At 38.7% G+C, this 13,252-nt stretch overlaps 1 protein-coding gene across 2 annotated transcripts in view; it reads right to left on the bottom strand.

Moving 5' to 3' along the window:
* Window positions 1-13,252, bottom strand: part of SETD2 (SET domain containing 2, histone lysine methyltransferase) — a 119,760-nt gene that overhangs the window by 11,364 nt on the left and 95,144 nt on the right. For both annotated transcript variants that reach the window (XM_079713138.1, XM_079713139.1), the window contains exons 15-17: window positions 12,049-12,718; window positions 3,983-4,117; window positions 1,654-1,793 (exon numbers count right to left, since the gene is read on the bottom strand). In XM_079713138.1, coding sequence (XP_079569264.1) covers window positions 1,654-1,793; window positions 3,983-4,117; window positions 12,049-12,718 — 945 coding nt within the window. The remainder of the gene's footprint in view (window positions 1-1,653; window positions 1,794-3,982; window positions 4,118-12,048; window positions 12,719-13,252) is intronic.

Below are 13,252 nucleotides of genomic sequence, written 5' to 3'. Positions count from 1 at the left end.
ATGTGGGAACCTCCTGGACCAGGGCACGAACCCGCGTCCCCTGCATTGGCAGGCAGACTCTCAACCACTGCACCACCAGGGAAGCCCTGCAATATTCTTGATAAAGAGATTAACAATGCTGACAGAAAATGGGTAGATGCCCCAAACAAGCAATTCACAAAAGATACAAATAGCCAATAATCTAATGAAGACGTTCCATCTCAAAAATAAAAGAACTGAAAATAAAAATAAGATTTCTCATCTACTATTTTACATGAGTTAAAGAAACTACATGAAGAAAAAGGCACTTTTGTGTACCTTTTGTGGGAGTCTAAATTGGTACCATTTTTTTTTAATGGTAAGCTGACAATACTTACCAATTTAAAATGTATATCTCTTTTGATCAAATATTTTGCCTCTAAGAATCTGCCTGAAGAAGGCAGTAAGATTAGTATTAGTGTCTGTAAGGATGTCCAGGTTTAGAGTTATATATAAAATAGTGAAAATCCATCAATCAGGGTGGGTTAAACAAAATTTGGTATAGCCATACAGAAGAGCAGGGGCTAGGCAAACTTCTTCCATAAAGGATCAGACGGTAAATACCCTTGACCTTGTGGACCAAACGATCTCTGTCACAACTAGTCTACTGTCATTGGAGTATGAAAGTAGCCATCAACAATTCCTAAATAAATGGGTGTGGCTGTGTTCCAAAAAAACTTTATTTACCAAAACAAGTAGCCCATTGACATAGTTTGCTGAGCCCTGCAACAAATAAGCAAGTATTAAAAATAATGTAGTTTTTCATTAATTGATACAGAAAGTTCTATAAATAGACTGGTAAACAAAGCAGATGACAAAACATGCACCCCAATAACTCCCATTATATACCAATGAATACATACATACACACACAGAAAACACATATATTCACATAAAGCTATCTGCCTAAAATATATTTGTTTAATTCTAAGAAAAAGATAAATCAGGTTTTTTATATAAATTGCAGGAGTCATCAAACTATGGCTCACGAACCAAATAAAGTTTTATTGGAACAGAGACATACCCATTCATTTATGTATTGTCTATGGCTGCTTACACAACAACAGAAGAACTGAACAGTTGTGACAAAGAATGTTTGGCAAGCAAAGCCTAAAATATTTATTATCTGGCCTTTTACAGAAAAGGTTTACCCATGACCCCTGATTATCTACAATGTTAGATGAAGTCATTACCATTTTCTAAAAAAATTCCTTAGTTTGGGACTTCCCTGGTGGCACAGTGGTTGGGATTCCACGCTCCCAACGCAGGGGGCCCCAGTTCAATCCCTGGTTAGGGAACCAGATCCCACATGCTGCAACTAAGAGTTCACATGCCTCAACCAAGGAGCCCGCCTGCTGCAACTAAGACCTGGCGCAACCAAATAAATAAATAAAATAAAATAAATTCCTTAGTTTTCTCCAAGAGTCTTGCAGATTAAAAACACCAGAACATACCTAAAAAGGACCAAAGTCTAACGTATGTCATAACATTTATGATGGGATTCTGGAAAACCAGCAGCCCTCAGGCACAGTTAACAGCTAATAACAAGTCTATAACCATAAAACTCCCCTTACAGTGGCAGCTTCTTTGACCAACTGAAAGCTGATTTGGGGATGCTCAGACAGCGCTTCTTACCTTGTGATCACATGGTAGTAGTAAATCTTCCCTTCTGGGTCTCGGGCTGTCTTCCAGTTGGGAGGTAAGACAATGGTTTTTGGTTTGGGAGGAGATGGGGGTGGTAAATCCAGGAGATTATTTGTCACAACCATTTCAGGCTAAAAAGACACACAAGTTCTTGATCAGTGACATTTCTTTTAATCTGGCTGAGAAGGACAAAAATAGTCTACTTAAGCAGTATGTAAAAACATACATCTACCTCTTCTTTTAAAAAAAGATAAAAAGTAAAGGTACAATCTGGGAAATGATTAGAGACAGTGTATATGAAGAGCTTTAGGGATCTATCAGAAAATTCACAGCAGGCTCCGAGTTCACCATCCAATACACCATATTTAAAAATATTCAGCAGCTCATTATCTAGAACAATATTTTTCAACATTAAAAAAACCAATGCTAAATGGCATATAACCAACTCCAAGATACCAATTAGCTGAATGGGCTTTAGATAGAAGCAAATATGATAAAATGTTAACATTTATCCATTATATATTTTTTGTATGTTTGAAACCTCATATTTATATTTAAAAAATATAGAAGTGGGTGAACAGCTTTTTGTTTTTTAGTTTAATTGAAGAAAATTTTTCTAAATAAATAGCTTTTAAAAATTCAATGCCACATTTTGAAAAACATAAAAACTTCATAATCACTGTTATAAACTGAATTGTGCTTCCCTCAAATTCATATGAAGCCCTAACCCCCAATGTGATTGTATTTGAAGACAGCATCTTTAAATAGGTAATTAAGGTTAAATGAGGTCACGAGAGTGCGGCCCTAACGCAACAGGACTGGTGTCCTTATAAGAAGTGGAAGAGGCATCAGGGAATGTGCGCAGAGAAAAGACCAGGTGAGGGCACAGTGAGAAAGCAGCCATTTGCGAAACAGGAGCAGCCTCAGGAGACAGCAAACCTGCTGACACCTTGATTTTAGACCTGCAGGCTCCGAGACTATGAGAAAATAAATTTCTGTTAGTTAAGCTACGTAGTCTGTGGTATTTTGTTAAAGCAGCTCTAGTAAACTGATAATATAATCACGATAAGGATATATACCCTTAATTGTTCATTCTATGTAATCCAGTTAATAAAGAAAAAAATTTCCAACTTTACCTTTGCTTGAGCAGTTAAAGAGGAACCTGAGATCCCAGGCTCAGATAAAACATGGCCACTTTTAAGCAAACCTAAGTCTCCGAGCATGACTGCTTTGTGCATACCCCCCAAGCCTTACTTCACAGAGCTGCTTTTTGTTGGCTCCACTTAAGTTCCACTTCCTCCATTCCTGTAGTCCTCTATCTAGCTTATAAGGTGATCTCTTTCCCCTATTTCGTGTCACTTAAGAATATTCCAAATTATTCAATATCTACTAGATTACCAATCCTTCTCCAATTTGGGAATAATTTTTTCCCCTTCTCAAATTCTATCTGCATATTTCATGACACTAAACGCTGACTACTTTTAGTATTATTCATTGTGATCCTCATCTCTCTTACTGGAATGTCAACTTTTAAGCACAGGAATGGCATCTTACATTCATTTTCAAAATGCCTAGAAGGACCCAATTCATAGCAAGCCCTCAAATACCTGCCATACACACTGTCTTATTTCTAAGTGTTTCACATGTAGTCTTTTTACTCCATCTCCACCAACTGCCCTACTTATCGAAAGCCACCAGAATGCAACAAGAGCCTTCTCTGGAATTGTCAGTATTCTAACCTGCTAATTTGTTCATGTTTAGTTTCTCAACTGCTTCTAGTGCCAGCTCCTATTTCCCATTTCATCTAAAAACAGCATTTCATCAAGATTTCATCATATCCTTCTACATATGTTGCAGAATACTAAAAGCTTCTTTCAATATATATTGTACAACATGTAAAGTGAACTATATCATTCAATTTTATATCTCTAGTCCTCAGTACAGTATCATAGTCTAGTTCTCCATAAATAATGATGGAGCTAGTCTAGAAAACTATTACTTCAGAAATTCATAGCAAAGTATAAGAATACAAGATCAGTCAGTTTAAATTACAAATAAAAAGGATCCTAAGGGCAAAGTACATATAAATTAACATAGCTGTAAGTTCCACAGAATTTTTTTTAATTGACAAAACTGTTGAGTAGTGCTCCCTCAGGGTACACAGACACTTGAGTGAAACTGGCGACTACAAAACTTTTTATAAAAAACAAACAAAAAAAAAAGGAGTAAAAACCCCCCTAACTAAACCAAACAAAAAGCAATCTTTCTAAAGATAAGGTAGGTAGCCAAGGAGAGTTTTAGCAACCAAAATATTTCTTACTGGCTGTAAGGGCTGAGGCTGCCCTGGTGCAACTATTGTAGTCACGGCTGTGGCTGGCTGTACCACCACTCCTTGTGGGTGAGCTGTGAAAATCTGTTGTCCCTGGATGTACTGAAGGCTTGGCTGGGCATAACTCTAAAAGATAAAATGAAGAAATTCACAATTTATAGTTTTCTAGCTCTTAATAAGCAGTATCTGACTTCCAAGTTGACAAATCTTATTGGAAGATACATCCATTAATTTTTTTTTTTAACTTTCAATATGAATATTTTACTACAAATGTGTAAAACAATCTTTTACTTCAAACTCTTTTTTTCTTTTTTGAATAATTCCCTATTCATTTACTTACTTTGATTTTACTTTATCATAAAAAGTTAGAAAACTTTTTTGAGGTGGAGGCGGGGATGGGGGTGGGGTGGAGTACTCATGAAACCTATCCAATTGTTTGGCTTCAATGAGACTTGAATAACAACTGAAGTGCTACTCCTAGGATATCTGAGAAAGAGCTCCACACAATGCTCTTTACAGACAGTGTTTTAACTACCAATTCCTAATAACTAACAGCTTGTTTTTGTTTTTGTTTCTTTGCGGTACGTGGGCCTCTGACTGCTGTGGCCTCTCCCGTTGCGGAGCACAGGCTCCAGACGCGCAGGCCCAGCGGCCATGGCCCACGGGCCCAGCTGCTCCGCGGCATGTGGGATCCTCCAGGACTGGGGCACGAACCCGCGTTCTCTGCATCGGGAACCACTGCACTCCCTCCCAACCACTGCACCACCAGGGAAGCCCTAACAGCTTGTTTTGCCCAGAAAAGGTCAAAAGGAGTGATCCACGGTAGAGGAAGCTGAAGGTGATCAAATTTTAAACTAGTTTTCTAGCTTTTTGTAGGCTTCTATAAGAAAGACAGTGGAATTCAATGTATCTAAAATCCTTATGACACACTGATTTATATATATAGTGCTTTATCAAGCAGAAAAGCCCTTTTGCATATATTATCTCACTCAATCCTGACTACCATCAGAGGTGGGTGTATCTCCCACACCTGGAGTTATATAACAAATAAGTACCATGGCTAGCTAGGACTTAAACCTACTCTGAAATTACGATAGAAAAACTGTCTAAAGAAGTGACAAGAAGCCCTGAAAACAATCTTGTTTTGTTAAAAGGTCATGACTACCAAGGAGCTGAACAGATACGTACTTAAGGACAGATTTTGACCCTATAAACTGAGATTCTATCAGGTAAGATGATTCAGAAGTATTAATGGATAAGTACTCAAAATACAAAATATAATCAAAATATAATTATTCCAAATGATACCAGTAGAGACCCAAGGAGTCTGAATAGGTAAATGTAGCTGCCCAGCAGATTTCTGGATGAATAATTACTGAGAAGACACACACAAAGAGGAAGAATACAATACTTGATCCAATATTGCAAACAGCTTAATCTATACATATCATAAACCAGATTCAATGCTAACTGTCAAAGCAGAATTGTCAGAATAGTATCATGAAGCTGAGAGAAAAATGTATACCTTAGAAATACTTTCATCTCTAGGTATTTGGATACAAGATGGGAAATATGTGCAACATCAAAAATTTTGTAGAAATTTATCTCCTCACCTAACTCCTGCCCCAAAGCCTGAAATTTGATTAAATACAAAACACTTTTCAACACTGACATATAACCAGACAATACTGAATCAGAAGTCAGTACCAAAGAAGTATTAGCAACAAAGATGACCAAATACTGCTTAAAAAATTAAAAAGCATACTCTAAAGATAAAATATAAATAATTCTTAAAGTTCTACTTTAACTTTGATAAAATAAACCATAAAACAAAACATATCTAACTGGGCTCTATTCTATGATCACCAATTTATCTGGAAAGTTAAGTTTCCAAGGAAGTTTCTAAGGGCCGACGCCCAGAAGGAAGCATCCTTAAGAGGCAAGTTACTCTGCATGTAGGAGGTTAACACATATGTGCTGGTAACCCTGATTCTGAGTAGAAACAGTTTCTGGGAGGCTGAAGAGGACAGATGGATAAACTGGAATTTTCCCAACCCACTAAGCCGAACACCAGATACTGTAACGAATCCCAAATTTAATTTCTTCCGGACCCACTCTCCTAATCTAATCGATTGGCAAATTCTGTTGGCTCTGCATTTTTTATATATGTATGTACATGTGTACGTGTATCTGTACATATGAGTTTATATATATATGTGTATGTACATATATATATAAATACATAAAAATAAAATCTGATTTCTTCCATCTCTCCTTCTACTCTTCCCATATAAGTGGCCATATTCTCTTGCCTAGATCACTCAACAGTCTTTTAACTGATCTCCCTACTTCTGCCCTTGATTCCCACAATCTCTTCACCCAGAGCAACCAGAGCGATTCTCTTAAAATACGTCAAATCATGCCAGTCCGCTGTAACTGCTCCAGTGGATTTTCACATTATTCAGACTAACAGCCCAAATCCTCACAAAGCCCTGACCATCTTGTTCCTCCCCAAGGCCTTGACCTCATTTCCTACTACAGGTGTACCTCAGAGATATTGTGGGTTCAGTTTCAGAACATGCAATAAAGTGAATATTCCAATAAAAAGTGAATCACATGAATATTTTGGTTTCCCAGCACATACAAAAGTTATGCTTCACTATACTGTACTCTATTAAGTGTGCAGTAACATTAGGTCTAAAAAACAATGTACATACCTTAATTTAAAAATGCTTTACTGGGCTTCCCTGGTGGTGCAGTGGTTGAGAGTCCGCCTGCCGATGCAGGGGACACGGGTTCGTGCCTGGTCCGGGAAGATCCCACATGCCGCGGAGCGGCTAGGCCCGTGAGCCATGGCCACTGAGCCTGTGCTCCACAATGGGAGAGGCCACAACAGTGAGAGGCCCGCGTACCGCAAAAAAAAAAAAAAAAGCTTTACTGCTTAAAAATGCTGACCATCCTCTGAGCCTTCAGAGAGTCAGGATCTGTCTGCTGGTGGAGGGTCTGGCCTCGATGTTGATGGATGCTGACTGGGTGGCTGTGGCAATTTCTTAAAATAAGACAATGAAGCTTTTGCCACATTGACTGACTCTTCCTTTCACCATTTCTCTAGAGTATGTGATGCTATTTGATAGCATTTTACCCACAGTAGAACTGCTTTCAAAATTGGAGTCAATCTTCTTAAACTTGCCTCTGCTTTATCAACTAAATATATGTAATATTCTAAATCCTCTGATATCATTTCAACAATCTTCACAGCCTCTTTACCAGGAGTAGATTCCATCTCAAAAAAACTACTTTCTTTTTTGCTCATCCATAAGAAGTAACTCCTCATCCATTCAAGTTTTATCATGAGACTGTAGCAGTTCAGTCACATCTTCAGGCTCTGCTTCTAATTTTAGTTCACTTGCTATTTCTACCACATCTGCAATTACTTCCACCACTGAAGTCTTCAACCCCTCCAAGTTATCAATTAGAGTTGGAATCAACTATATCTTCTGGATAACTTGCTGTAGTTTCTACATGAGCACTTGTTGCTTCACCTTGCACTTTAATGTTGCAGAGATGGCTTCTTTCCTCCAACCTCATGAACCAACCTCTGCTAAGCTTCAAACTTTTCTTCTGCAGCTTCCTCCCCCATCTCAGCCTTCATAGAACTGAAGAGAGTTAGGTACCTGGTTCTGGATTAGGCTCTGGCTTAAGGGAATGTTGTGGCTGGTATGATCTTCTATCCAGACCACTAAAACTTCCTTCATATATATCAGCAATAAGGCTGATAAGACTATTTTGCTTTCTTATCAGTTTCCTTCAAGAACTTTTCCTTTGCATTCACAATTTGGCTAACTGGCACAAGAGGCCTAGCTTTTGGCCTATCTCAGCTTTCAACTTGCTTTCCTCACTAAACGTCATCATTTCTAGGTTTTGATTTAAAGTGAGAGATGTATGACTCTTCCTTTCACTTGATATTTAGAGGCCATCGTAGGGTTATTAATTGGCCTAATTTTAATATTATTTTGTCTCAGGGAGTAGGGAGGCCCAAGGAGAGGGAGAGAGATCGGAAAATGGCCAGTCGGCGGAACAGGCAGAACACAACACTTACCGATTAAGCTCGCTGGCTTATATGGGCTCACTTCATGGCACCCCAAAACAATTACAATAGTAATGTCAAAGAGCACTGATCACAGCTCACCATAACAAATACAATAAAAATGAAAAAGTCTGAAATAGTGCAAAAATTATCAATTTGTGACAGAGACATGAAGTAAGCAAATGCTGTTGAAAAATGGCGCCAACAGACTTAATTTGACACAGGGTTGCCACAAACCTTCAATGTGTAAAAAATGCAGTATCTGCAAAGCACAATAAAATGAGGTGTGCATGTACTGTCACCTTAACTCATTTGGAAAAGGAAGGGCTTCACAATTATACCGCACATTTTGAATGACAAACATTTCATATTCTGATTTTGAAAAAAAAAATTTTTAAGCTAGATCAAAATACTAATTTTGAGAACTGTCAATAGGATGAAACATGTTATCTTCAGAGTGATCAAGAGGTTAAACACCCAAATCTACAATAGAAAAATGTTAATATTTTGGAGGGTAAAATTTCTTTGACCATCAGTGAAACTACGTTCATGAAGAGTTTATCTGACAAGATCACAGTTGTGTAAGGCTTATCATGGAGACACTCTAAAGGATTCAATTAATGTGTAGTAAAGCTGTGGTTTCTTTAGCATGAAAAGTCTGGCTACAAATGTTGGTTGGGAGATAACTTCTAAACTGAAATGGCATTACCCAGCTTGATCATTCCCTGTATTTACTAGATATGGCTCCAGACAAATTTTACCTGTTTCTAAAGTGCAAAGATATATTAAAGGATAACAATTTATCAACAGGAAGGAATGTTACACATACTGAAAATAATTCCCAAAGGAAATGCCAAAAACATCTTAACAATATCACTGCAAAACAACAAAAAAAAAAAACCACAAAAAACAAAACCTAAACAAACAAAACCCAAAAACACCCAAAACTGCAACATTCATTTGCAGATATAGTGTTTGAAATTCAAACTGTCAAAAAGCAGAGGGAAAATAAACATTTTCTAGGGTTCTGTAGTACCTACCCAAACTAGCTGACAATCATACGCCAAAGCCAAAACAATTAACAGCAATAAAAAGGGGAAACTGGTTTGCAGTCCCACTGAAATAATACAAAAGATGTACACATTTGTGAGATATATCCAAATAGCATGTGCCTGTGAAATTTATCCATTTGCTGGATGAAAGTCTATTGGAGATTGGCTCTACCTACAAGGGACTTGAAATTATACAAAAGCTAATTTCTCAAACATAAATCCAGTCTAGAAATATCTTTAAAATGTGACTTTTAATGGGAATTTTAAGAGAGGGTCCAATATGTTATAGAGGGGAAAACATAATTGTTCTGCTCCCACTTCTAAAGGGAAAAAAACAGCTATTACTTTATATCTGAGTCACTTCACTTATGTGAACAATTTATAGTCTAAGCACTCAATTTTTTGAGATGTAATTTAGTGTAACTTTTTAAGAATAGGTCACTCTAATGTCACAAGACCACTATAAAGCACATGGCCTCAGTTAAAATGGAGCTTTTATGTCTAATAAGCAGCTGTGGCAAAAAATTAAAGTCACCTTCTGATAACACATCTGCTCCAAATTTCAAAGATACTGCATATGTACACACACTCACAAATTTATATTATACCATATCACATACGACTTCACTGTCAAGGTTATTATACCTTATTATAGGTTATTATACCTCAGCTCATGTTGGTATGGTTGATATTTGATTTGAACAACACAGGCCTCAACACAGACCAGATATTATGAGCCGGACACCAGACAGATGACCTTGATCAGCTGTAATTCACAGCCCACTAATGTCAATACTCTCAGTATTAAGGTAACTAAGTAAGAACTATAATTAAACCTTCAAGGTATATGATGCTTTAAATTTATCATTACTAATATCCATTATCTCATACAAACCTCAACCACTCTGAGGCATTCTGCCCATTTAATAAATGAGAAAACTAAAACTGAAGAATCTAAGTGCCTCTCTCCAGGACACACAGTAAGTGACAGACTAGGACTTAAAATACACACGCTAACAACATGCTCTATGCTTCTCATTACCCAGAGTCGAACATCATCTCTGATCAACTAATCTCATAAAGAAGGGAAGGATAGTCTGAACCATCTTAGTCCATTTATCAACTACTCTAGCACACGAAAAGCAGATTAGGGAGTCAATAAATGACTCCTTGGTAGGAACAGACTGAAAACTGGAAATAAAATTGTAATACTTGGGCTTCCCTGGTGGCGCAGTGGTTGAGAGTCCGCCTGCTGATGCAGGGGACAGGGGTTCGTGCCCCAGGCCGGGAGGATCCCGCGGAGCAGCTGGGCCCGTGAGCCATAGCCGCTGAGCCTGTGAGTCCAGAGCCTGTGCTCCGCAACGTGAGCGGTCACAACAGTGAGAGGCCCGCGTACCGCAAAAAAAAAAAAAAAAAAGTGTATGTGTATGTATGCATATACATATATATATATATATACACACACACACACAAAAATACAGAGTAATTTGGAAAAATGGTTAAGAATCATGTTACACAGAAAAACATGGGATAAAAAAAACTTACAAGTCTTCAAAATTACAAATTCATAAAATATATAGGGCTTCCCTGGTGGCGCAGTGGTTGGGGGTCTGCCTGCCGATGCAGGGGACACGGGTTCGTGCCCCGGTCTGGGAAGATCCCACATGCCGTGGAGCGGCTGGGCCCGTGAGCCATGGCCGCTGAGCCTGAGCGTCCGGAGCCTGTGCTCCACAACGGGAGAGGCCACAGCAGTGAGAGGCCCGTGTACCGCAAAAAAAAAAAAAATAAATAAAAAAAAAATAAAAATAAAATAAAATATATAAACATGTGGTTAAAGAGATCATAAAAAATGAAGGGAGGGGCTTCCCTGGTGGTGCAGTGGTTGGGAATCTACCTGACAATGCAGGGGACACGGGTTCGAGCCCTGGTCTGGGAAGATCCCACATGCCACGGAGCAACTAGGCCCATGAGCCACAACTACTGAGCCTGCATGTCTGGAGCTTGTGCTCCACAAAAAGAGAGGCCACGACAGTGAAAGGCCTGCACACCGCCATGAACAGTGGTCCCCGCTCGCCGCAACTAGAGAAAGCCCACCATGAAAACGAAGACCGAACACAGCCATAAACAAACAAACAAACAAACAAAATGAAGGCAGTTAATACAGTTAAGGTTTTCAGAATTAAAGCAGGACACTTTGTCACGGCCTTTTGGACAAAATTTTGATACAGCTTCATAACAAAAATACAAACAGAAGAAAAATTACTTCTGTTACTTCAATACTAAGTAATGTGTACAGGAAACACTCTGGGAGTCTCTGCCATCCACAATAATTCACCTTTAAGGGGTGACAAGGAATGATGGGAGAGACATAGGAATGTGGTGAAGACGATGACTTAAAGAGTCTTTTTTTTTTTTAATGTATTGGTTTTATAAAAAAGAAAAGAAATTTGATTTAAAACCACAAAAATACACTTCAAAAGTTATTCTCTCTCTCTCTCTCTCGCTGATCACTTGCTTTTGGGGAAGCCAGCTGGCATGTTGTAAGCAGCGCTATTGAGAGTGGTAAGGAACCAAGGACAGCTAACAACCATGTGAGTGAGCTTGAAAGTAAACCTTCCATCCCCTGTCTAGTCTTCAGATGACTACAACCCTGCTTAACAGTCTGACTGTAATTTCATGACTCTGAGCCAGAACCACCCAGCCAAACTGCTTCTGAATTCCTGACCCACAGAAACTATGAGATAATAATTACTTACTGTTTTAAACTGCTAAGTAATTTGTGACACAATAGATAACTAGTATATATAAAATTAGCCAAAATGTAAAAGTGATCAATGGCAGGACTTCCCCCTCACATCAGATTTAACATCCCATAAACAGACAGTAAAACAGACAAGAGAATTTCCAAAATTAGTTACCTGTACAATTGGTGGAGTTGTCTGTGAATAGGGTGATGTCACACCATAGACAGTTGGACAAGCCTGTCCTTGATAATATATGGTTGCTTGAGACTGTGCAGGAGAGTACTGCTGCTGTACACTCACGGACTGTTGGTTGGAATCCCAAACACCATAATTCTGTCCCTGGACTGGGCCTGGGGCTGGCACTGGCAAGACGGTGACACTGGAGTCTTGGTGTACCACACCATCACTTTGGGCCACATACTGTGAACTGGAAACTTCCACAGGGGCTGCCACATGTGGCACCACTGGCACAGGTGGAGGGGCAGCAAGGGGTTCTGTAGAATGTCCCACCAAGGGCTGAGAATGATCATAAGGAGCAGGAGAACACACAGGATCCATGCTGGGTGTGGGGAGGAGCACCTTTCCAGCATTAGGGTTGCTGGGATCCACATAGGCCTGCATGGGATAACCTGGTGGGTAGCCAGCAAAGGGGTGATGAGGGGCATTGTAGCCAAGGGAGTCATAGGGCAGTGGAGACGTCATTCCCAGGTTCTGCATCTGCTGCTGTTGTTTTTGAGCCTCCCGCTGAGCTACCTCCTGCTCAAACAACTTTCGACGCTCCTCTGTAGAAAGTTTATTGCGATCTTTAATTCGTACTTTCTTTTTAGAAGTTGGTGTATCATATCTAGAAAGAAAACAATAAGAGCACCACAAAAAGTTTTCCCCTAAATCAGAGACATAACCGAAGCACTAATAAATGTTATGCCACTCGATACTAAACCATTAACCACACCAACTCCAATTTGGCACTGGCTGAAAATCATACTCAAAATTACTTAAGGAGTTTTGCAGATAGGAGAGAACCTCAAGGAAATAGACACTTAGATGAAAATAATAACTTTATCCTTATCCTCAGCTTCTAGAACTTCAAATTAAAGATACATGTAGTATCCTAAATAGATTCCTCTTTATAGTTAAGTTCTGTAGTTCTGTAACTACAAATTCTGAAATTAAAACAAAACCCCAAATACACTAATAAAAGCTACAGAATTTGATGTACACCTATTAATATCAACACAGGTTAGTTAAGTGAAAGATAAGCATGTACACATAAAAGTATGGGGAGTTATATTCACATATTCTTCTTTGTGCAGTGCCAAGTATAATATCATATTGCTAAACCTAATAACCTGTGATAGTTTTGACAAGTATCCCCAAT

Source organism: Hyperoodon ampullatus (genome assembly GCF_949752795.1).
Source record: "Hyperoodon ampullatus genome assembly, chromosome: 10".
NCBI classification, from domain to species: Eukaryota; Metazoa; Chordata; class Mammalia; order Artiodactyla; family Ziphiidae; genus Hyperoodon; species Hyperoodon ampullatus.
This window is presented reverse-complemented; position numbering and strand designations above follow the sequence as displayed.